Source organism: Carassius auratus, chromosome 16 (genome assembly GCF_003368295.1).
Source record: "Carassius auratus strain Wakin chromosome 16, ASM336829v1, whole genome shotgun sequence".
Lineage (NCBI taxonomy): Eukaryota > Metazoa > Chordata > Actinopteri > Cypriniformes > Cyprinidae > Carassius > Carassius auratus.
This window is the reverse complement of record NC_039258.1, coordinates 15042707-15067533: the sequence shown is the minus strand read 5'-3', so window position 1 is coordinate 15067533 and position 24827 is coordinate 15042707. Positions and strand designations below refer to the sequence as shown.

The 24827-nt window shown below is 37.9% G+C and overlaps 4 protein-coding genes across 5 annotated transcripts; all 4 read left to right on the top strand.

The window, feature by feature from the left end:
• The first annotated feature begins 687 nt into the window (after positions 1-687).
• On the top strand, positions 688-3196 carry LOC113116264 (homeobox protein Hox-A11b). Its single transcript, XM_026284323.1, has 2 exons — positions 688-1903; positions 2663-3196. The coding sequence occupies exons 1-2, from the start codon at positions 1279-1281 to the stop codon at positions 2893-2895; spliced, it is 858 nt and encodes a 285-aa protein (XP_026140108.1). The 5' UTR covers positions 688-1278; the 3' UTR covers positions 2896-3196.
• A 3221-nt stretch (positions 3197-6417) lies between these two features.
• Positions 6418-10852, top strand: LOC113116262 (homeobox protein Hox-A10b-like). Of its 2 annotated transcripts, none has more exons than XM_026284321.1 (2): positions 6418-7857; positions 8867-10852. In XM_026284321.1, exons 1-2 carry the CDS (start codon positions 7098-7100, stop codon positions 9139-9141), a joined length of 1035 nt encoding a protein of 344 aa, XP_026140106.1. In that variant the 5' UTR covers positions 6418-7097; the 3' UTR covers positions 9142-10852. The 2 variants fall into 2 exon arrangements, with proteins under 2 accessions (XP_026140106.1, XP_026140105.1); XM_026284320.1 differs by having other exon boundaries at positions 8864-10852.
• A 945-nt stretch (positions 10853-11797) lies between these two features.
• Positions 11798-14211, top strand: hoxa9b (homeobox A9b). Its single transcript, XM_026284322.1, has 2 exons — positions 11798-12614; positions 13378-14211. The coding sequence occupies exons 1-2, from the start codon at positions 12086-12088 to the stop codon at positions 13614-13616; spliced, it is 768 nt and encodes a 255-aa protein (XP_026140107.1). The 5' UTR covers positions 11798-12085; the 3' UTR covers positions 13617-14211.
• A 7798-nt stretch (positions 14212-22009) lies between these two features.
• LOC113116261 (homeobox protein Hox-A2b) lies at positions 22010-24616 on the top strand. The gene is made up of 2 exons (XM_026284319.1): positions 22010-23004; positions 23592-24616. The coding sequence occupies exons 1-2, from the start codon at positions 22641-22643 to the stop codon at positions 24320-24322; spliced, it is 1095 nt and encodes a 364-aa protein (XP_026140104.1). The 5' UTR covers positions 22010-22640; the 3' UTR covers positions 24323-24616.
• Positions 24617-24827: the final 211 nt, after the last annotated feature.

Here is a 24827-nt window from a genome sequence, read left to right as displayed (position 1 = left end):
TGCGCAATCTTCTTTTTCAAATAGCTAGTCTCTCTTTTTTATTTCTTTATAAATGTTAGCAGTTGAGAATTTCGGCCATTGTTAATCCAATGTAATTCTGCGGGGGCCACAGCAAGTTAAAGCTTTATGGGCCTCAACTGTGTTTTCAAGCCGCTTCACATCATGAATCTAGTGCCCAACTCGGGCAAATACTGTCTTTTTCATGTCTAACTACTTAGCTACATTAAAATATTTTTTTTTTTGGCAAGCGAAAAAAACTTCTGCATGATAATTTAATGAATAGTGCATGTTTGACGCAAATGGAGCTCCAAATAAGAGAGACTTGTTTAAAGTCATGAAAGAAGTGTAGGCTAGTATATTCATATTATGTAATTAATTAAAATTAGTTTGTTCTCATACTAAAACATAAAACTACCAAAATCGTATATTAACGCAATTATAATAGGCCTAGTGACTTTTGTAAAATTCATTTTTATCTTGGGCTTTAAAATATATCTGACCACACTTTAAACTGTGGTTTTGTTTTGTTTTAACACACAGGCAAGCAACGTTTTCAAACAAACTATGAATAAAAGTGTACTGTATTCGTACGCCAATTGGTCGAAGGGTAGGCTATTCCACGTTTAAAATAATTCCGAACTGATTATCGTGAAATAAAGGCAAATAAATGAGGCCAGAAACGTAATTTTATTTCAGTTTCAACATGCACGGCCATAACATTGCGTTCGAGTAAGTTTATTAGCCTACATGCAACTATAACAAAGAGCATCACTTGCGAATTCATATTGCAAGTATGCATCACAGCAAACCCCTCTTAATGTTTCTTCCTGGCAACTTATTTTTTTAAGAGCGTAGATATACAGCGAGAAAAGGATGGAAAGTTACTAGAGCAAATCCACAAACATCAGAAGCCCTGGTAATGTTACTAAAAGGCGCGTTGGCGGTTAAGCATGCGGATGGCTTTCTCCAGCAATCCAAAGTGTCAACATAACCAACTGTGGTCCACTGCAAGCACGCGTTCATCAATGAAAAGCATCGTTCACTCCTCGCCTTGAACATTTGCACATGTTGGCATACAATATTCTAAGAGGTACATGTCAATTTCTGCCCTTGGTCACATGACTGGCGCTCTCTGGAATGGATGGAGATTGATCTCCACGTCAGCTCACGTCTCAAAATTTCTGCTCGGCGGATCTGCTTCAAAGCCAGTGAAGCTGAAGCAGTTCTGTACTACGATGCGAGGCAGTACTATGGTTGTGGCTTGCCCAACCAAGTGTCATGATGGATTTCGATGAGCGGGTACCCGTTGGGTCTAACATGTATTTGCCCGGCTGTGCTTATTACGTGTCTGGAACGGAATTCTCCAGCCTTCCTGCTTTTCTGCCCCAGACCCCGTCTTCGTGCCCCATGACCTACTCATACTCCACGTCCAGTTTGCCACAAGTTCAGAGCGTTAGAGAGGTATCTTTCAGGGACTATGCCATTGACACGTCCAGCAAGTGGCACTCCAGGGGCAATCTACCACACTGCTACGCGACCGAGGACATGGTGCACAGGGACTGCCTGTCCAATCCCGGGACTTTGGGGGACATGTTATCGAAAAACAACTCGGTTCTTTACCACTCCAGCAGCCACGCGAGCCACACGTCCAACGTGTATGGCAGCGTAGGGAGGAACGGAGTGCTTCCCCAAGCCTTCGACCAGTTTTTCGAGACCGCGTACGGGAACGTGGAAAATCAGCCGAGCGAGCAGCCGGTGGACAGAGCAACCGGTAAAGCGCCCCCGCCCGCGGAAACAGCCAGCGACAGTTGTCGGGGAACGGAGGAGACGGAGCGCTGTGAAGAGACGAGCAGCCCGGAGCCATCTTCCGGTAACAACGAGGAGAAATTCAGCGGCAGCAGTAGTACGTAGCCTACTAAAGCAGTTGTGTGAGAAAGTTTCTGATGTAACGTGCTGTGGTTAAAGGTTTTATATGCTGTTTTATAAGCATATAAGGTTTATAGAGGGCCCTGTATATTTACCCTAACAAAACTTTGTTATAAACGCGTGATCACGTGCTCGAAATTGAAATTGGCCGTGAATGATAGGCCATTTCCTTTTAGAGTCTTCAAAAGTGTGTATTCCAGCCTTCATTAGCCTACAGTTTGGCCTTTTTTAATTTAAGAGATCATAGAAATCCTTCGCTTATTTCTCCCCTCTGCTTGCACGTGTTTACAGTCCATTTGAATTCTTAGATATTGTTCTGGAGTTTTTTCTTCTTCTTAAAGATTAACTGCTAAATCTTTTAAAGTGTTTTTCTATTTTATTTTATTTTTCTTTTGTGGTCAATGAAAGGTGATGCATATTACATTTTCATCTCTATTAAAGGTTTCTCATTATTATTAAACGAGCCACGACGAGTGTTCCGTTGTAGAACTCGATATTTCATTAATTTAGGGCTAATAACGTAGGCTATTATTACTGATTTATCGTTTAATTAGTATAATTACATTTAGAGAACAGCAACAGTTTGTGCATAATTCTGTAAAACGGTCGTTAATAAAACTGTATCAACTAGTCAGTCGTCTCTGCTGTATTCTTTTAATGTGATTGCAGCTATATTATTTCTATGGATTAATACGTTAAAGTCAGAAACTGACAATCTTTCTTCTTTACATTTCAGATGGACAGAAGACACGGAAAAAGAGGTGTCCTTACACCAAATATCAGATCAGAGAGCTGGAGAGAGAATTTTTCTTCAGTGTTTACATCAACAAGGAAAAAAGGCTACAGCTTTCCAGAATGCTCAACCTCACCGACCGTCAGGTGAAAATATGGTTTCAAAACAGAAGAATGAAAGAAAAAAAACTCAACAGAGACCGCCTGCAGTATTACACCACGAACCCTTTGCTTTAGACCGTCTATTGCTGAGAAATCATTTAGGAGAGATGGTTAATTTCAAGTTCGTGGAAACACATTCCGGCTCCAGAGACGAGATGTGTGTGACCTTCATTCCTCTCAGAGACTTTTTCATCGACATAGACTTCAACTTAGATTTATATTCTCAGTAATCTCTACCGTTTGGAATTAAAACTAGTATTATTATTATTGTTGTTGTTGTTGTACTGGTATTGTCATGTGTTATTATTATTATTCCATTCTACTCAGTTAAATAACTATTCAGTTTACAGGGATTATTTTTATTTTTATTTTTTATTACTATTATCTGACCAAGATCTGTAGCTACTTTTCGCATTTGTCATAACAGTAATAAGCTAAAGGCTGTTGAAATTTATTTTGTTGGGAAAAGAAAAAAAAAAAGAAAAAAAAAAAAAAGAAAGAAAGAAACAATTGTGCAGGCCGAAATATAAATACTAATTGAAACGAATGTGGTTTTTAATCTGTTATTTAATAGCCTACTCCTATTTGTGGTTTATATTATTAGACTTTGTATCATTGAATAACGCACATGAATACAGCCCGAGCTTATTAAAAACTAAATGCATCATGCCAGCTTTATTCTTTTATACTTGAATCGTGTGGACTGAAAGAGCATATTTGATATTACATGTCTTTACTGCGACTTTTCCAGCAAAATCGGGTGTGTTCAGAAATGTCCAAAAACACAGAGAAATTCTTATTTATTTTTAACGGACATTTTGGCATTACCTAAAGCGAAAGCAATAACTGAACCAGCACGGACACTGCTCGAGTCTTCTCTGAAACCCCGAACCTGAATTGGATTTTCTTCTTGATTTCTGTGTTTCTCGCGTGAAACTGTATATCGATGTTGCAGGAGCTCATTCGTGTTCATGATAATCTCTCATGTTTATTACATCTCTTCAGTGTTATATAAATCAGTCTGTTGAAATATCGTGTGTTTTCTCTCTTTTTCCGGGTGCGGGATCAAATGTTTGATGGATCTTGCGTTATATTGCCTCCACGCTTTTCTCTGATTCAAGGATCAAGTGTTTGCTGTTATTAATGCCTAGTATCCATTACGGAACTGCCCAAAACATAGCTGTGTATGTCTCCATGAATCAAACGGCCTTTCAACAAATGGTTCTGTGTCGACCTTCCAGATAAGTCTTTATATTATATTGCTATTTTGAGAGTGACATGTAGCATCAATACTAACATTTCTTGAGAATTAAACTCTAAGGAAACATTTTTTTTTCTTGAGCATGAAAAGTCTGTTTTTACTTGCAAATTTTATAGTTTCCCTGCATCAATATATCGATGATCCACTGCGAGAGGATCACAAATCTGATAGGCTATGCCTTATGCAAGTCTTATAAAAAAGGTCGACCATAAGATAATAACGAGTGTTTTACGTGATGACCCTGACGGTTTGCGCATCCTTTGAGGCTCGATGGAATTTCGCCCTAATTACGGCACATCCCCCCGTTGCTGCAGCAACTCGGTCATAAAACCCGTCTTAGTCTGGAGCATTTGTAGAATTGGAGTGAGGTACCATAAACCGTCTGAGAACCAAGGTTATTAACTGTGACTAAGAGCTAGAAAACAACGGCTGGAACCACTGAAAGCTTGTGTTCACGGACTTTTCCGCCATCATTTGTCTCAGTGTCCCATCATGGCACCACGGCTGCATCGCTCACTGTTTCGCGCTTTGGATGATACACTTCTTGTCCACTGGGTGGCGCACTTTAGATCAATGTCATTGCCGGGCAGCAATCTAAAATCCAATGCTGAAACATGTTTACTTTGTGTACGGGCAAAGGACTACGTCTTCGTGAACCATACAAGGCAGGTAAATAGCCAAGCTACCATTCGGGAATTTCTGTCAGGATTGCGTTCAATTATTGTAATTTTTAGATGATAATATAGACTAACATTTTAATGTTCAAAAAGTAGCCTGCAAGTAAAGTTTGTTTAATGATAAAAACATAGTTATTCTAAAAGTAACACCACTTCTAACAGTTTTATTCGTCTCAGAGTATTTGTTTGTTACAATTTGACAAATCGACCAGAGATTATTATTTATTAATTTATTTATTTTCTTTTTTTTTAAGAATTGGAGACATGTTTTGATTCTTGGCTTGCTACAGTTTTACAATCGTGCATTTTATTTGTATTGTTCTCAAATGTTTTCTACGCCATATAAAATCAAGAAGCCTTCAGCAAATTGTGATGCGTTGAATAAAAAACAAAATGATCTAATCTTAATTGGTTAATTAAAATTAAAATTACTTTTAAGACAATAGCCGTGTTAAGTCCCTTTGATTTCTTAATGCATAAAGTACAAATAAATGTTTTTCAATAGCTGAAAAGATCCATTTCAAATAATAATTAAATTAAAGTTTTTTTTCCTTTGACATAGACTAGGCTACATTTCAGCTTATGACTTGTGCTAAGAACTTATTTTATGGTAACATTGTCATTAGTTATTTACAGTAAAACCTCCACTAGACAGAGTGAATCAAAACAAATTAAAAAAGAAAAATAGGTTTAGACTCCTTTGATGTGAGCATACTTATTTTTTGCAACGTTTTTTTTTTCGACCCGAGTCATTTACTGTATACATTGTATATGGTCGATATTTAAAAGTGCATGCTGATGCTTTTGTGCATTTTTTCTTTTAATCATAAATGTTAATTCCAACTATAGGGCGATTCTATGAACAAAGAAACAGGCCTATTTGTGAATATAAAACCGTTGGAAAGAAAGATCAGAGATAGAGCAATAAATGACCATTTTCCACATAACATTAAGCAACATAGGCTGACCAAAAAAAAAAACAAAAAAAAAACAAACAAACACTTAAATGAGACCCTGGACCACAAAACCAGTCTTAAGTATCACCCGTGTAATAGCAAGAGCGAAAAATACATGCCATGTGCCAAAATTATCCATTTTTTTATGTCAAAAATAATTAGGGTATAAAGGATGTAAACATCATGTTCCATGAAGATATTTTGAAAATTCCCTACCTACCCATCTCAAAACTTAATTTCTGATTAGTAATATGCATTGCTAAGGACTTCATTTGGACAATTTTAAAAGCGATGTTCTCAATATTTAGATTTTTTTGCACCATCATATTCCATATTTTCAAATAGTTAGGCTATATCTCGGCCACATATTGCCCTAACAAACATACATCGATGGAAAACTTATTTATTCAGCTTCCAGGTGACGTATACATTTCGAAAAACATAACCTTATGAAAAAACACAAACCTGAGAGAGAAATTTAGAATTATATTTCAAATAATTAAATGCAAATCAAATGACAAATGAACAACGGCGGCCTCGACATCACACAGGCTGATTTTCAGATAAATGATCATATCTCCTGAACGCCAAAGGTGGCCAAGGTAAATTTAATCACATACAACATTTGCGTAAAATGGCTATTGTTAAATAATTTAGTAAACGTTATGGGATTGTGGTTAGATTTATCTCTAGGTTTAAAAAAAAAACAGCATTTAAATGAACTTTTTTACTGTTAACCCATAACTCAGTATTGTAATTATAAAGCTTAGCCTACTATATAGGCCTATATGTAACTTTAAGATTATCACATGCTAAATCTTCATTCGAGTACGGAAATCCAGATCCACCACATAAAGTGTTTCTGAAAAGCAGACTGAAATCCGCCTCTCGTTTTGAACTTGAGTGTAGTAAATAAATAGTTTTGACCCACCGCATGCATGAAAACCAGAAGAGCAGTCTGTAACTCACTGTTTATGTGCTTAAAGGGCTGTTGGGGCAATTACAGTGTATCATAAAGGTTTACTATTTTAGCACTTGATCTCATTTTCGTTACCTTGTTGCTTTTTGGTTTTGTATAGGCTACGTGGCTCACAAGGCTTTGCGGCTAAGCGGCGACGTCAGCGTTAACGAAGCCAGTGGTCGTAAACGTTACGCTGTTCGCGTGAAATTCTGCTTTTATTAGTTTATATTCAAAAACGACTGATCGGGTTTATGTAGATTTGACTTTAAAAGAATCTAGCAGCTTGAAAAAGATATGGGACACAAGGGTTACGTGCACACAGGGGGAGGAGTCATCGGTGCTCGTTGCGATTTAATTGGCTGTTAGCGCGCACTGAGTTGTATAGTTATCAGTAATTATATTCAGCATGTTTTGCACAAGAAATGTCATCCAGAAAGGGCAATCTTCTTCCACCGTCAAATTATACCACAAAGATGTCATGCTCCGATAGTCCATCTGGAAATTCGTTTCTGGTAGACTCCCTGATCCACGGAAGGGCCGAGGGAAGTGGACACTACTACCAAAACAGCGGAGTCTACTTGCAGCCGAGCTCCGAGTATTCTTATGGACTGTCTAACTGTGGCTATTTTTCTGGACTCAAACGGAACGAGAGCAATTCGCAAAATGTAGTACCTACGTGTGGGCCATATCAAGGCATGGAAACATGGCTGGAGACGTCGAGGTCCTGTCGCATTGAACAGCCTAACAACCAAATTACCCCACGGTCGTTCTCGCCCACCATAAAAGAGGAAATCTCTTACTGCTTATACGAGTCTGAGAAGTGTCCAAAAGACACCATTACAGAGGACATATCGTACTCCCGGCTGACACCAAACTCGTGTCCATCTAGCAACAATAACGGCTGTGTTCCGGTACCTGGTTACTTCCGTTTATCTCAGACATGCACCACATCTAAAGGTTTTCCAGACAACCAGTCGACTCATGCTGCTGCTCAGCGCTCTACCCGATTTGACAGCTCTCTTTCAGCCATAGGAGGAGAAGAGAGCAGGGAAGAGAACGACGAGCCTCCCACATGCGCACCATGTGCCCCGGCAAGAAACAAGGAGCTAAGGGGGTCCACTGGCACCGCTTCATCTCCCGAACCGCCGGACAGTCCAGAGAAAGCGGTCACTGTTACAAAAGGTTAGTTTTGTTGTTGCCCAGTCCAAAGAATTCGGGCGTTCTTTGGGCGCGTAAAAACAACCATGCATTTGCGCGCGCGATACATGTAGCCTATGGGACTGTTTTATTGATTTTCTTTTTTAATTCCATGTAGTATTACATTAATATTTCCGATTTTATTTCAAACACCCTACAAGGCTTAAGACTGGCCAGATTTGGCAGCACAATCATGTGCGATAATCTTCTAATTATACAAATAATAATAATAATAATAATAATAAAATCGTTTAGCTTAAGTCCTTACGTCTGTAGTCGTCTCTGTAAGTCTTTACAAATAACACAGCATTCCTTCGTGCCAAATGCAATCTGGACTGACTATTTTTTTTTCGCTTTTAAAGCTTACTTTAAAAAAATATATATTAGCATAAAGAATAATTAAAATGTATTGCTCACAAGATCTCATTTAAGAGTTCAATGACCCTAATTTGGTAAATGTGAAATATTTAACCAATTCAATGCAAACCTTCACATAGCAAAATTTTAAAGGCAGTGTTTCTAAAAAAGTTATCTAAAAATTTTAAGTGATTACATTAAAAAAATCGTAAAGCAAATAGAGTCGTTCATGTCTATATATGTAGTATATGGTTTTAGCAAGCCTATTTTTCATCATGCTGTTTATGACCTCTTGAGATTGTAATCACATGCTTTGATTCACTTAGTGTTCATTTTCTTGCATATGTAGATAGTTTGTTTACTTGCAGTTTAGTTTGTTTACTAAAATATTATATTACTCTTCCCACAAGAAACGACCGATAAAGTATCTTCATTGCAGTAACAAAAATAAAATGTATGTACAACAGCATGTGGAGTTATTGTATGTATATTACACTTTGTTGATAGCATTATTAGTTTTAGTGATTAAATAATATTCATTAGGCGTATGTGGTCACTGCATCCCATTGTAAAGTGTTGTGAAATGGTAGCCGCGTTTGGACATTTTGGACTAATATTGTCTCATCATTTTCAGCAGGAGATTCCAAAAGTGACAATACAGCTAACTGGCTGATGGCGAAGAGTGGTCGTAAGAAGCGTTGTCCCTACACCAAACACCAGACTCTAGAGCTGGAGAAAGAGTTCCTCTTCAACATGTACTTGACACGAGAGCGTCGCCTCGAGATCAGCCGCAGCGTTCACCTCACGGACAGACAGGTCAAAATCTGGTTCCAGAACCGACGGATGAAGCTGAAGAAGATGAGTCGAGAAAACCGAATCCGAGAGTTGTCGGCCAACTTCAGTTTTTCATGAAGCCTCCTCGCTTTATAGATCTCTGGCGCCCTCCTCCATCAGCTGCAGTGGTAGCCTACAACCCGTCTCCGTAGGTGTGTGTATGTGTGTGCATATGTGACTCGTGCAAGATACTATTGATAACTTATTGTGTGTCGTATACTGTTGACGTTTTTATCTGTTTATGTATCATTTTATTTGACAAGCCAGTCATCATAACATGTCATGGTTATTTATAAACTGTCAAGAGTACTTCACTGTAAAAGCAAGAAAAGAAAATATCGAATGCTGAAGGTGTTCATTGTACATAGCATTCAGACTATATTGTACATTTATTGTATATAACTGCGGTATTTGCATGTTGTAATAATAACTATTATGAAACCATTTTTAAATAATAACGACACGATTCTTGGAAGTACGACCTTGGTCAGGTATTTGCTGTTTTAGGCATAAGTGGAAAAATCCGGTTCTTAAAATGTAGAAACTTCTCAACTTGACGGGACTCCTTGTATTATTTGAACAGCACTCAAAAGAGATGGTCTCAGATGTAAATTAGTTATTCACACATGGCAGAAAATACATAAAGGCATGTACCTAAAATCATCTTAGCCTACATTTAAAGACAATTATTAGTCCAAAACACTCTTGATTTTCTGAGCTTTTTTATAACGGGGATTTTTGAGAAGCAAGGACTTTGCAATTTTTTTTCTATAATTATCAACACAGTCAATACTAGTCCCGTGATAAGTTACACACACACAAAAAAAAAATATTACAATCATTCCCATATCAATTATATAGTCCTGTCTTTCGGGTTCTATTTCTAATTAAATTTAATTAAGGTAATATTCCATGAAAATTGTATGGGACTGTATTGGTTATCACAGCAGTGTCGGCAAAAACTCACATTTTATTGTATTGGTTTGCTTGTGCAGAAAATAAATAGTTAAAAAAAAATTATACGGCGTTGCCTTCTTATCTTCGCAAGCAAGAAACAAAGACAACTGCTAAGTGATTTAGGTAGTTTCATGTTGTTGTGCTCTATTTTACATCCCCACGACACGAAACTGTCTTAATTGCCTCGCAGTGAGATTCAGCACAACACAAGACAAACATTGCGGCGAATTCTAAAAGTCTTTCCAGAACTATATTTTATCTTGAAAAAAAGCAGCATATATTTTACAGACACAATTCTAATGCGTGAGCTGCACGCCTGAAGTGAAATCTTTAGAGTTGTATAAAAAGTAAATGTTGGAGTGCAGGTGTAGTTAGCAAGGCCTCGGTTACGATCAATGCACTTTGGCCAAAGCCGCGTGCGCATCTGAGACTGAGAGCACGCCCACATTGCCGGATGCGTCTGCTGGGCCGGAGGAAAAAAACACAAAGGCTTTATTGGCCATATTTAGGCCAGACAGCCAAGTTATAACCCGAAGAAAAACAGAGTAATAGCCCGTTATAAACAAAGTCTGTTGAAGTGTCCAGAGATCCACTCTTCCGAGGACAAGATCAGAGCAATGCTCATTGACCAGAGGGACAGAAAGCTCTGGTAGTCCATGGTTGTCCTCTATTGTCAATGTTTTCATGGCTAAAACTAAAAAATATCAGGATTAAATGTATTTTCTATTAAAACATCCTTGTATTTATGCATGCTTTGTTACAATTACGTTGCTGATTTCCAAATGCCATGCAAGCTGTTTATATTCTGAATAAAACATGCCGAGCAACTCTACCTTTAGCCACTGCAAATATATTTACAAATGCAACATTTGAATTATGAAGCATACAGTCACTATTTCACTGAATGTGTGTGATATTGCAAAACAAAGCTTTTCTGTGCTGTATCAGCTTATTCAAGAACACTAACAATATAATAGCATAATAACATTGTAATAACATTGTGCCTGTGACATACTGTTGCTATGAAAATCATGTTTATAATCATTATTATTTTTTGTAGTGTTGATCAAACACATTTTAAATGTTATTAAATATTTTTCACTCATTTTTATGGTTTAATCCTTTTAAATTGTTGTAAAGTTTTAATGCGTAAATCTTAATCTTAAACAACATAAACGGTCTAATTTGTCCATGTATCTGATAAGAGTCGGTTAAAGCTTTTTTGATTTTTTTCCACACTTAGTTCAGTTTGACTTGTCTGCACATCACAATCTGCCTTGCTTAGGAGCAGACTAAAGGTTTGAGCGCGTTGTTACTGACTGACTGGTCACTTAGCAGGTCATATCTCAACCATCCAGTGGCACTTATTGCCATATAAAGTATACATATGACTCACGTTAAGATTCTTTTTGTCTGAACTATTTTATGTCTCTTTGCGCAAGACTAAGCCGCGCGGAATACGTGCATTCATCATAGATATGTTATTTTTGGGGTCTGCAAAATTTCTGGGGCGAAAAAGCAACAACAAGCAACACAATTTATATCTAAAAAAGGAGTTGAATTGGACTGCGTGTATTGGCTAGATGCTTATAAAATGACATGGCGACGCATTTAGCCTACACGTTTGGGGTTTTATTTTATTATTCCAAACAGTAGGCCTACACCTACTCTATTAAAAACTGCATAAGGAAATTCTACAATAACGCTTCTCAAATAACCATTCTTGTTACGCTCGGTTATTAGATACTGAAGCTTAACAACATGAATAAAATAAAATCCACCTTCATAAAAACATATGGCTATACCATTAAAAATATGACTTGTAAAATGGAGGCCATTTAACCGTGTGCACTGGTTAGGCTTTCCCCTTTATCTCCCACGCTCTCTCCCACAGTCACGTGTCTCGCACATCCAATCCAACCTCTGCAGTGATTCAACTTATCAGAGGTCTGTAGTTCACAGCGGAGTCAAGTAGTTAGTTACTTGATTTCAACGGATTCTGCTTTTGTGTCAGTTTCATTGTGGGTGTATCTGTTCTCCTGGGGTCTCTTTGCTTGTTTTTGTTATGTCGACATTGGGGACACTGAGTTACTACGCTGACTCACACATTCCACACGAGAATGACGATCATTTGGCACCGAGGTTCTCATCTGGACCCGTGGTCCAGCAGCAGGCTCGGGAACTGACGCTACTTGAATATGGCGAGCAGGAGCAGTACACTTTCCAAGCCAAATCATCTATTTTTGGTGCGTCATGGAGTCCCGTGCCCGTGCAGCCCCCAGGCACATCTATCGCCTACCACCCGTACATTTATCACCCCTGCTCAACAGGAGAAACCGAGGCAGCATCCGTGCGTTCCTGGGCGTTAGAACCGCTGCCTGCCCTGCCTTTCACGGGATTATCCACAGATACAAACCATGATATAAAACTTGAACCACTGGTTGGGAGTGGTGAGTGCACCACGCATACATTGCTTGTGGCCGAGACTGACAACAATACGACCCAAGCAGAGAGGAAGATAACAGACGATGCGCTTTCCAACGGATCACAGGACGAGAAAGCTCCAGCAGAGACGAAGGTGGATCTAGACCCTAGTAAGTGCAGCTAACTTTATATCAGAATGCGTCTGAATATGTAGGATTCAGTTAGGCTATGTTTACCTTAACACATTAACACATTTTATGCAATACATAAAGTAGCTTTAAAGCTATAGTCTTTTTGTGAGTAAATTGTAGTTTATTGTAGTAAAATATTCCTATATTGTGCAGTATTTTCAGTATAGATTAGCCTATGAGGAAGGCTAAATGTCTTCTAACTAGGCCTTTCTTTCTTCTTTCGTTATGTGTATGGAAAAAAAATCTGCATTTGCATCTGACAGCCTATATTCATGTTTCAATGGAATGTGTCCGGTATTAAAAAATGACACATATTTGCAGTATGTAATCATTATAGACTGCATGTCATGTAATATGCTGTCCTACACACTACATTAAATGCTACGCAAAATATATGGATATAACAACGCACAATTGTTGGCACAAAACATACAATTTGGATTTCTGAGATTTTTTTTTTCCTGATAGACAGGAAGGCCCTTGTTTATTCCTCATTCAGTGATGCCAAAATTGCCAGACGCTGGGAAGAAAATTATAGCTTGCACATAAAATTTTCGATCATATAAAATCCACCCGCAGCCCAGATGCATGCAATCCGTGATTGTGCTTTCCAGTTTCAGCATATCAAAACCGTAGCCTTTATATGAGCCTCTTCTTTCTTCTCGCGCGCTGATCGTAAAATGGCCGCAGTCTTTTTCAAGTGGAAACATGACTAGTTCTCTCTCTCCGACCCTTCTTGCAGATAACCCTGCGTCCAACTGGCTGCATGCGAAGTCCACTAGGAAAAAGCGCTGTCCATACACTAAGCATCAAACTCTTGAGCTGGAGAAAGAATTTCTGTTTAATATGTACCTCTCACGCGACCGTAGATATGAAGTGGCAAGACTCCTAAATCTCACCGAGAGACAAGTCAAAATTTGGTTCCAAAACCGTAGGATGAAGATGAAGAAATGCAATAAAGATCGTCCAAAAGACATTTAAAAGTGGAAAGCTATAAATGCGCACTGCAGTGGATGAAGTTATTTGGCTCGTGCGAAGGTGTTTGTGAATTAGCCTGTCCTTTTCCTCATGCACAACAACAGTAGATAATTATTGATAGCCTACATTTTGTAATGTTTGATGTACATTGCACAAACCTTTGATGTAAGGGTATGCTTGTATATATCATTTTGTCTTTGTATACAGCTTGTTGGTGATACAGTTCTCTTATTTGGTGTGCGTATTGTAGGTCTAGCATTTCGCATTCTGTACATATGTTACAATTTTATTTTTAAAAGTTTTTAAGCATCCGTTCATGATTTCAGGGAAATGGGTTGTGCCATGTGAAATGCTGATGATATGCATGAATTTCAGTTTTTTTATATATATAAAAAAATGACTTGTAGAGTAATGTATCAATGTTTAATGTGACTACCTAGATGTATTTGAACTACCTATGTATTAATATTAATTTATGTTGTGTTGTTAGTCATTTAAATATTTCAGTGGATTTTGTAACATTTACGTGCTTGTAATGTTTTATGTGAACACATAAAATTGCATACGCCAATACCTCAAATCAACACATCAGTGTTAGTAGTTTAGAAATAAAATTCCACTTGTGTAAATAAATACATTTCTGATAAGTAATACATTTCGTTAAGACTGTCTATATGGTTTGGGCAAATTTCTGGGTTTCATGGGTTACATTCATGCCTAATGAAGTACAAATCTGCGATAGTTTTGCAATAAGTTGTCACTAATAATTGCAGTCCTGTATTTCTGTGCTATACAACACATAAAGTTCCAGACTCATGAAAGACTCTACATAAATAAATCTTTCCTAAACGAGGTTGACAATGACTTCAATCCCATGGTATTTTTACGCTATACAACGAGAAATATTTTACCGCCCTCCAAACAGTTTTGCACATGTTCTTGCGCTCATTCTACCGTTATCTTGCAACCCACTGTTTATTATCTTGTTAACGGCCCGGATGCCGTTTATCCGAATAAATAAAGCTTAGCTTGATGCTCGTAGACAGGCCTGCACATTCTATTTGTGCCATGCCCCTGCAAGCGATATTAGTGGCTGTGCGGCAATAAACCACAATCACAGTCTTAACTGTTTATGGGGTGCAAAGCGATTGAAGGCGGAACTGGAACGACTTTTTGGACGCCCAACGCCTACATCACAATTACAGTAACACATGATATATTTTATTTAAAAAATAAAAATAAACTATTTAATTAGTTTTATTGTATTATTATTATTATTATGTATTGTCATATTTAATAACTTATTTAACACACAACATATAGAAAAACAGAAAAAGAAGAGAAAAACTCTGTTGCCAAACCTTCAAAGGCTCTACCCCAGACAGCATCGTAAAATCGGGCTCGCCCCACTGTCTGTTTTTTCTCTGCTAATTACTTTATTACTCCTCAGCAACAATTAAAACGTTGCAGACCTGAGCACCCATGTGTTGCCTCTTCATGCATAAAGTGACAACGGAAACACAAACTATTGTCGCATTGTACTTTTTCTTGCGTTCAATATCATTCCTAGCTTCTTTGCATGTTGATCATTTAAACTTCAACAAGTAAGAGAAATTGAAGCGTTGTTTTAAAGTGAATGTTTAGCCTATACATTACATGAATGTTTAAGATAGCACATACAATTGTTAGTTTTTTAACCGTAAAGATGAATGTGCACAAATATGCACTCGTTTCGTCTAAATGGCGTAACTAGGAATTCTAAATATTTCCTTTTTAGTAAAGGTGCTCCCCAGAACGCTTCACATTTTGGACGTCTGTCTTATTTAACGCACCTGATTCATCAGTGAATCAGCTCATTATTAAAAAGCTTAATGATCTATATTTGGTGTGTCTGATAAGAGTGAGACATTTAAATTGAGCAGTGTTGTGGGGCCTCCTCGAGCAGAATTGAGAATGTGTTTTAACAAACAGACGGGTCAAATGAGCCACTACCATTCGTATCCAGCAGGTGGAGACAGCGGTTTGTTTGAAATGATCAAGTGGCAAAACGGATTCTGCCCTACAGCAACCTCACTTAATGAGGGCCAGCCACAGACAAAACCTATTTACTGATGCAAATATTTCAGTTAACGTATCAAGAACGATGAACGCGATTAACTGTCAATTAGAATGTTCACCTGATAATGATATACTAATGCAAATGACTCATAAAGAGCACTTTGGTTTAATTGTATAAGTATGTTAGCTTTTGCATTTTCCAACCATTAAAAAAAAAAAACATGCATAAAGGATTGACATTTGGAAAACAGATCACATCGAAGTAAAACATAGGAGTTTTCTTGAATGCTATGTTTATCTGTGATATGTTGACCTTGTCTGATGCTGACCTTACTTGAAATTACAAACAGATGATCTGACACCATGTACTTTCCTCCAATTCCAGCAATAAATCTGGATCAAACAAAAGGAATGCTTTATAATATGCTTCTTAAGGGCCAACTTGTTGCAGAGTTCAGCTCAAATGTGCTCCAGCACACCTGTATGGAAGTTTCTAGTGATCCTCAAGACCTTGGTTAGTTAAACTTTGCAGGAGGTGCATATTGTCACCCAGGAGCTGAATTGGATGCCACTAGTTTACATACCTAGAAGCATGCACACACTAATGCTCCAGGTAAGACAGGTGGTTCTTGCTCATTCCAGAACTTTGCTTTACTCTCTCGTGAGTCAATTTGGGACAAATAAGTTGTGCCTGGAATTCAGGTCCTTAACAATAAATGTTGTATGTATCCAAATGGCATAGTAGCCAAATGGATAATGGGAGTGCTAGAATGTGGCAGAGTGTACTTTGTACCTAACAAGTGTCATATTCATGCACAGAACAAGGTGGGCTTGACTGCTTTTGAGTGTCAGGGATTTATCTCCCAAACATCAAATGATGTCATCATTTACTTACCCTCATGTAGTTCCAAACCTGAATGACTTTCTTTTAGAAAAATATATACACTGAGGTTCAAACAACACTGGACCCCATTAACTTTCACTGCATGACTTAAAAATGCAGAATGAGTGATGATGACAAATATTTTCATTTTTGGGTGGAAAGAGTAAGTGGAGACCAGTAGACAGAGACAATAATGATGCACAATCTGCTAATGATTGAAACTGTTATACAAGATTTATGCAAGGGAACTAGACTGTAACCGAGTTAACATCACAGGTAAAAATTTCAGTCCACATTTGAAAATTTCAGTGTATGATTAAATAGTAATTGATAGTTTAGTTTTAACGTTTTACAATGCTTACATAGGCCTATTGTTTATATTGTGTCGTAGATCAAGGTGGAGGGGAAAAGGTGCGATTTAAGTAGCACCTTACACTCTTACGAGTGGTCTGGGGCCCTTGTTAATCCACGAGCGTTTCTATGTGGTAGCTTAAGCTTATATACATAACAACGCTTTTGGGAAAGAGACTGCAGTGATAAAGTACCACTTATATGTACTACTTTAGGTCCCACTCAGCCTAGTGTTTTGGGAAACCAGACAATTGTTAGTCATTTTCCTCTTTCACTAAAAAGGGTAAAATCCATTAATGTATCTCGTTCCCATCTACATGTTTTAACTTGTCACACAGGTATGAATGCATCGGAAGCAATATGTAAAGATAAAAAGATTTATTGCTCTGAGCTGGACTGACTTTGCAACACAAGCATCGTGGATCATCTCAACTAACATCAGACGTTAATTTATGATCAAGTAACGCCCAAACTAAATCCTGAACTACAACTGAAGCTTCAGCCAATACATTCAACACACAATCCTCAACATGAAAGTAGTGGAAAACGTGAAAATTGCTTGTTATCTTCTAAATTTAATAATTAAAAGATTCTGACTAAGGTTTAAAAAAAATATTATTGGCTACCTGCTCAGCTTTATAAACGCACATTTAGAGCTTAGTCAGGTTACATGCCATATTGGATTTAATGCAAATGAAAATTAGGCTGAGGGATGCAGGGATGTACAGTCTTTACAATGGCACACAATGTATAAAGGTCCTCGGTCAAACTATTTTCACTGCTCAAAACGGTGGTATGCACTAGGCATAGTTCTATTCTTCACAGCCATGTTTCCATTGCAGTAAAAATTAAATGGGCTATGCTGCTACTCTGACTAAGGTCTATATAACTGCACACACTATGTAATATTTTAAGGGCATTTGCCATTACTATTAAGCCTGTGTGCTCCTTTGATTGGAAAGTCAACAGATGCACACAGTGTTGGACATTCGCTATGAAGAGAACTAGGCTAACCATGGAGAGATACTGCATAAATACACTTAGCGTCATGCAACATACAATATGCAGCTTCCTTGCTATTCAGACTAGGCTATAAAAATAAAAAAAAATAAAAAAAACAACAACACAGATTTAAACCTGCTTTGGAGGAAGAAGAGAAATGAGAAGAGAGCACCTTTTTAAAACTCATTTGTTATTATCAATAATAAATTATTAAATTTTTAATAATGTACATTTCTATATTGCAATTATATCGTAGCATGGCTGTCAAATGCACATTGCCTGATGGTAAAAAGTGCATAATGCTTCCTTAATCTCTAAACTGAGATTAGAAAGACTGTCAGTGTTTTCACTCTCTTTTGTGTAGAGGAGAACTATTACTAAAGAGCCTACGTGTTATTTTAGAAAAGAAGCGTTAGTGCAATAATAAATAATTGGTACAATTATAAAACAATTGGTGTACATTAGAAATAATGCCTGCTCGGCGTCTAAATTAAAATCGCTACAGGGAAACCCATCTTTATGAGGGCGGACAGCAGAAAGGGGGCGATGTTGAGCCTCATCAAACACTGTTTTTTAGAAAACCATATCTGAAAAGGCAGCTGATATTAATCCAAGCATATTTTAAATAAAGGCTGCTCTTTGCATGTGATTACTTTAGATATGTTAGGATAGCTTTATCACACACTATACTAGGATATCAGCCTAAAGGGCTTTATTTATAGTTTACTTTACGTTTAGTTGCTAATATGTGTTATTTGGGAAGAAATTCGTTGTGCGAGCAAACAACCCTGAAACAATTCATTAATCATAAATCGTAAAATATCATGTGAAGTTCCATGTCTAAAAGTTTCATTATTAACTGATCTATTTCATGGCTCCTACTTCAAGTACTGAAGGCATATACTTTTCTCAAACATTTCGAATAAAAACTTTTTGTTGCTACTCCTTTGTAATCCAATTAGCCTATCCTGCAAACAGACAAGAATGCATTTTCGTTTAATGGTGCAAGAGATTCATGACGTGCCCCCAAGGATCAGACAAGGTTACTAAAGACTATGTTTAGTGATACGTAATACTAGAGCTGCGCACTATTGGATCACATTACCCTGGTAATTTACAGTCAACTGACTCACAATTTTCCAGCAGGTAAGGAGGTGCCATACACGTAAACCGATAGGCCTATGCATTTGGTCTCCAATTATTTGGTTGGTTACTTATTAAAATAAATAAACTGCTGAAGAAATCATGTTTGTAAAATCATCGATTCACATTGTGTCTAATGGAAGAAGATACTCAAATGATTTAAGTTGCTAATCAGCGGCAGGATTTGAGATCCGATGTTACTAATCTTTGCGCATGCAGTTTAGGAGACTAAAATATAGTAGCCTAAGTGTTATTTATTTCCAATAGGCCTACCACAGACGTTGATTCTTGGCTTACGAATTTATCCTGTTTTAATGTCTTGTTTTAGCATGAAGAAGATAAACTATAACATTTTTGTTAACGCCGTGATCTTCATATGGTATACAGGCTATACTATAACGTCATATCCTGAATAAAACGGCAAGATTCTCTTCTAGGGCAGGGGTATATGCCCGGAAATGACATACACCTCTAGCACAACAAAAGGAGCTTGGAGCTCGTTTACGACCCAGTGCAATGTGTGTGGGTAGAGGGTCATCCATCAAACGCAACCGAAGCTTGAGCTACTGCTGCTGCTGGCTTCGCAGACATCATAAACACCCCATATACGCCTCACTCGCACTAATTTACAAAGCGCACTGAGAGGGAGACGAACAGATTAATCCCTTTTATTTTTACATGAACGAATGGATTTGGAAACGTGGTTGACTGAAGCAGAAGTATTTACAGTATCCTGAGATCACGTCCATTCAGCCGACCAGCTCCATTCACATATTCGGAAATATTTTATTTTAACAGTGTTAGCTTACTCCATTCATTATTCAAATAGCTATGTTATTAAACAGGCCTCTGAATTTACGTAAATCATCTGAACTCCATAATTGAAAAACGAACTAATTCATTCGTATAAATTTAAGACAATACAATAAATCCCAAAAGAAAATCCCCAACATTTGAATTAGTTACATATCGGAAAATAAAATAGAGAATTACAGTTTATAACAAAGTTACTTTTACCTGTGATCTATAGAATAAAACGCATTTTAGAATATTTTGTAAAAACAATGCAAATCAAATTATCTCTTATTATTATTAACGCATAGCCTAATGGTTACATGCGTAAATCAATTTCATATATAAACTATATGTACTCAGTCTATTAATGTATCAGTTTTGAATGCAGCAAATGGTCGCTTCATTTGTTAGATGATCCAACGAGCCAAGTTTTCATTCTTAACTTGTTTTATGAGCGTCAGCATTCATTATTTATTCTAACAGACGGTCAGCGGGTCTGTCCATCGAGCCAGACATATCCAAAAAGACATGGTGCTGGAACATACTCAGCGCGTGGACAATATTATGCAAAGTGCCAAATAATTAAAGAATTATATATATATATATATATCATCTTAAAATAATAATAAAAATAATAATAAAACAGTAGTTTTTTTTCCTTTTTTTTCTAAGATTTGTCCTCCGAGAAACCTCGGGAAACACTTTCTTGTTAATATTTTAATGCCAGTCATAAACACATAACAGTGTTTTTTTTTTTCAATTGCACATTGATGCATTTATTTGACATACATTCAATTAAGGTAACACATAATCAACAACAGAGTCTCGAACTTGAGAATTTTACCTAATCAATTAGAAAAAGAATGTGTCGTAAAGCCTTATTTTTTTCGAATTAATTTCAAATTGTACAAACATCAACACATTTCCGATAAGCACATAAACTTAATTACAGTATTCATGTACATGCATTAATAGATTCGCAAAAACATGAAATTTATAGTTCGATTGCCAATTTGCAAAAACAATTAACAACAGGCTTTTTTTTTTCATTCAAAGCACGGCAATATATTTCGATACTCACATATCCATTTTGTCAGGCCTATTTAATGAGAATAAACACAATGCATTGTAAATATGAATTAATATTTCAGCAGAAAGATTAACATTTAATTAATATGACAATTGATAGTATCCGTAAAGATACATCCTTGACCAATTTCGATGCTCAGCTCGTGGGAAGCGACGAAGGTTTTTCGTTCGTAGTGGAAATGTGTAGGAAGGAGTGGGTAATTTTAAAGAATGCGACACCCACGTTCATCTACACACAATAGCTCCTGTATAGCTGCAAAAACACATGGTTTCTCTTACAGTCATTATGCAGTCCTATTCATCCCCAAACCTTCGATAAAGGCTGACTTTCCGAAATCGAAAATATAAAACGAACGATTTTTTGGTCCGAAATATGTTGGTCCATTCGAAGAACATCCGGTTTGAAATTATGACCAAGGTCAGTCCTTTAATCGGAAAATATCGCTTTTTTAAATTAAAATTAGAAACTGGGGAAACTCTCAACCGTGAGTACTACGTTGTTCTCTTCTTCCTGGCCACATATGATCTAAGGGAGTGTTAGATGGTTTAAATGTGTTCTTAGGGCACTAAGCTGTCAGACCTTTTGGCGTGTAAGATTGATAGCGTGCAGGCTTCCAGGGCTCTTTGTTTGGAATATAAGCAATAAAGTGCTCGAGGCCTACAACTTAGCTACAGACTTCTGAGGACAACATAGAAGACACATTCTTGAACGCAAAAGTCTAATGAATGCACACTTTTATTTGATATTAATCATTGTATTGTATGTGTTTGTCTGTCTGTCTGTGAGACGATTTAGCGTCGCTCAAACAAATTGTGAAGATCAATTCAGGTAAAATGTGTAATGTGCGATTATTTACATAATACACTGAATGTATACAAATATACATTTTATTTTCACAAATTCTGCACTGAATATAAATTATGCTTATTGGACTATTAGTAGAAGAATGTAACTTGAAAAATGTCCGTGTTAATATAGTTTAAAAACTACAGTAATTTAACAAAGGACTGCAAAATATCTTAGACTAAAATAACACTAATACACATGCAAAGCGTAATGTGTCAGCGCGCGTGAATACGCGGGCGCGTTGGGGCTTTCAAAGAATTTGTCTGCGCGCAATGTGTGCGCGCCTACTGTCTCGCGCGCTGTTCCTCGTGCATTGGCAAACGAGAGCGCGCATTCTCTAAGAAAGTAGTAAAAACACAGACTCAGGATTAATGGGTTTCCTCGATCGTGGCTATGGTGTGTTTATGTGTCCAGCTGATGTGTTGGGGGATCTTCAGCCGAGGGCCGGTCAAACCATAAAGGGAGAACAACAGACGGACTCACTGTCACTCTCACTGTTTCAGGTACTGGCTATACTTACAATCTACGGAGGAGCAGTGGGCAAACTGACCATACATGCGTAAATAAACTAGCCCGTCCCAGAGAGTGAGGCGTTCCTCTTGGACTTTTTTCGATCAATCACACAGACAGTGGCTTCTTTTGATTAAACCCCAAATTGTCATTGGACAGAGGTAATCATGTGACAAGCAATACGGTCCAATTTCAACCTTGTCTCCATGAAAGCAATAGTTTAATGGCACCGCGGTCCCCATACGGCCGTAATCAGCAAAATAGTTTTTTTTTAACCCGGCACGATATTTCATTTTATCTTGCTTGGGTCACAAATTTGTGAGCGGCGAATTTGGAAGACTTGGAGGAGATGAATTACGAATTCGAGCGAGAGACGGGTTTTATCAATAGTCAGCCGTCGCTCGCTGAGTGCCTGACATCTTTTCCCCCTGTCGGTGATGCATTTCAAAGTTCATCAATCAAGAGCTCGACGCTTTCACACTCGACACTGATTCCTCCTCCTTTTGAGCAGACCATTCCAAGCCTGAACCCCGGCAGCCACCCTCGCCACAGCCGGCCCAAGCAGAACCCTAATGGCTCATGCCCGCTGCCCGCCGCATCCTTACCCCCAGAGTACCCTTGGATGAAGGAGAAAAAAGCATCCAAGAAAAACCAGACAACTTCGACAGCAACAACCACCACCGACCCTGGTCCACTATACTTCTCCCCTCAAGGTATTTGGATTTAATGCAATTTTATTGTTTTATAGTTTATTTTAAACGAAATGCAAATCCTTCTTTTTGTTATTATTAGTATTAATTTCGAAAGCTGAGTTGCGCAAGGCCGTGCTGCTTGAAAGTGCAAGATAGTTTGTTATCCTCATGGGTCATGTGAACTTAATGCGAGTTAATATCTAAAAGTTTTTTGCTAGTTTCTGGATGCGGAGGATCTACCCTGAACTTCTAAACGCTGTGTTATAGCTACTTGTAGTGTAGGGCATGAATTTTAATATTTGACAGTAATGAAGAATGATAGATGGCCATTACTCAACTCGGCAGCTGGTGTGTTCATTAATCTTCACTCGGACCTCTCCGAGCTCACACCAGACACATCAGTATATTCTGGCATATGACTGAGGATGAGGACACAAATTATTAAAGTGCCGTGGCTCCATTCCCACAAACAATTTATGCTCCCTGAGAAACGCAATATATTTGACAAGTTTGTGGGGTCAGCTTTAAGCACCGCAGCGGCGTTGTAAAAATCAAGAGTTATAATTAGTGGCGTATCAATAATGTATAACGCTGTGGTCCCTTCTCAGGCTCGCCCGAGATTTCTGATGGTGGCAATGGGGCAACTCGCCGACTCAGAACGGCGTACACTAACACGCAGCTGCTGGAGCTGGAGAAGGAGTTCCACTTCAACAAGTATCTCTGCCGGCCAAGGCGCGTGGAAATCGCCGCTCTGCTGGACCTCACCGAGCGGCAAGTCAAAGTCTGGTTTCAAAACCGGAGGATGAAACACAAACGGCAAACGCAGTGTAAAGAGAACCATCACGGTGATGGAAAACCACCGAGCCTGGAGGAGGCAGGCGGACGGGGTGATGGGAAATCTTTTTTCGAACAAGTGGCAAACAATGTATCAGGGGCGCTTTTGGAAAGAGAAGGTTATCCATTTCAGCAGAATACTTTAACTTCTCAACAGTCACAGAATGGACACAATAGTGATTCCCAAAGCGCAACTGTCTCTCCTTTAGGTAGCAATGACAAACATCCGAAACATTTTCCCAACCCGTCACCCACTGTTCCTATCTGCGCCTCAACAATGGCCCCGGATTGTGCATCTGCTCCGGACAATGGCAGTCCCTCGGCCCTGGACGTCTCTTTACAGGACTTCAACGTTTTCTCCAACGATTCCTGCTTACACCTCTCAGATGCCGTGTCCCCAAGTCTGTCAGAGTCTGTAGACAGCCCCATTGGTTTATCTACGGAGGCCTTTGATTTCTTCTCCGAGACGCTTACAACAATCGACCTGCAACACTTGAGCTACTAACTCTAACTGAAGTTTCATTATAGGGACGTCAATATCTTTCTCACGTTGATGGTCTGTGTGTTTAATTGTGACTTTAAAAATAGGCCTAGACCATTAATCAATGAGGTAAGTTTTTCAATAATCGAGTGATAATTTTTGTTTACAGAGAAAATATGGCAGGATAAAAAAAGTGATATTTTTCACGTTTTATTTTTGTATCGTTCGCCGGCAAAGCGCCATATTTTCATATAATAAATTTGTACTTGTTATTGAAAATAGCCGCTGTGTTATTTATTTCTTTTATATTCAGATGAAGAAATAACAAGTTAGCCTATTATTAAACGTATACGATTCAAAATATATATTACTCTACATTTTATGCTGATTTTTTAAATGTGTTTTTACTTGTTTATGAGGATTAATGATTTTTATTATAATTTGTCGAGAGACAAAATTTGATATTTATAAGGCTGCCAAATGTATGTTTATAATCGCTGATCAAAACCAATATCAGCTATACCGAAAA

Coding starts and splice junctions, on each gene's coding strand:
- LOC113116264 (XM_026284323.1), top strand. CDS start 1,279: ATGATGGATTTCGATGAGCGGGTACCCGTTGGGTCTAACATGTATTTG. Junction 1,904..2,662: donor GAAATTCAGCGGCAGCAGTA/GTACGTAGCCTA, acceptor TTTACATTTCAG/ATGGACAGAAGACACGGAAA.
- LOC113116262 (XM_026284320.1), top strand. CDS start 7,098: ATGTCATCCAGAAAGGGCAATCTTCTTCCACCGTCAAATTATACCACA. Junction 7,858..8,863: donor AGCGGTCACTGTTACAAAAG/GTTAGTTTTGTT, acceptor CATCATTTTCAG/CAGGAGATTCCAAAAGTGAC.
- hoxa9b (XM_026284322.1), top strand. CDS start 12,086: ATGTCGACATTGGGGACACTGAGTTACTACGCTGACTCACACATTCCA. Junction 12,615..13,377: donor GAAGGTGGATCTAGACCCTA/GTAAGTGCAGCT, acceptor CCCTTCTTGCAG/ATAACCCTGCGTCCAACTGG.
- LOC113116261 (XM_026284319.1), top strand. CDS start 22,641: ATGAATTACGAATTCGAGCGAGAGACGGGTTTTATCAATAGTCAGCCG. Junction 23,005..23,591: donor ACTATACTTCTCCCCTCAAG/GTATTTGGATTT, acceptor GTCCCTTCTCAG/GCTCGCCCGAGATTTCTGAT.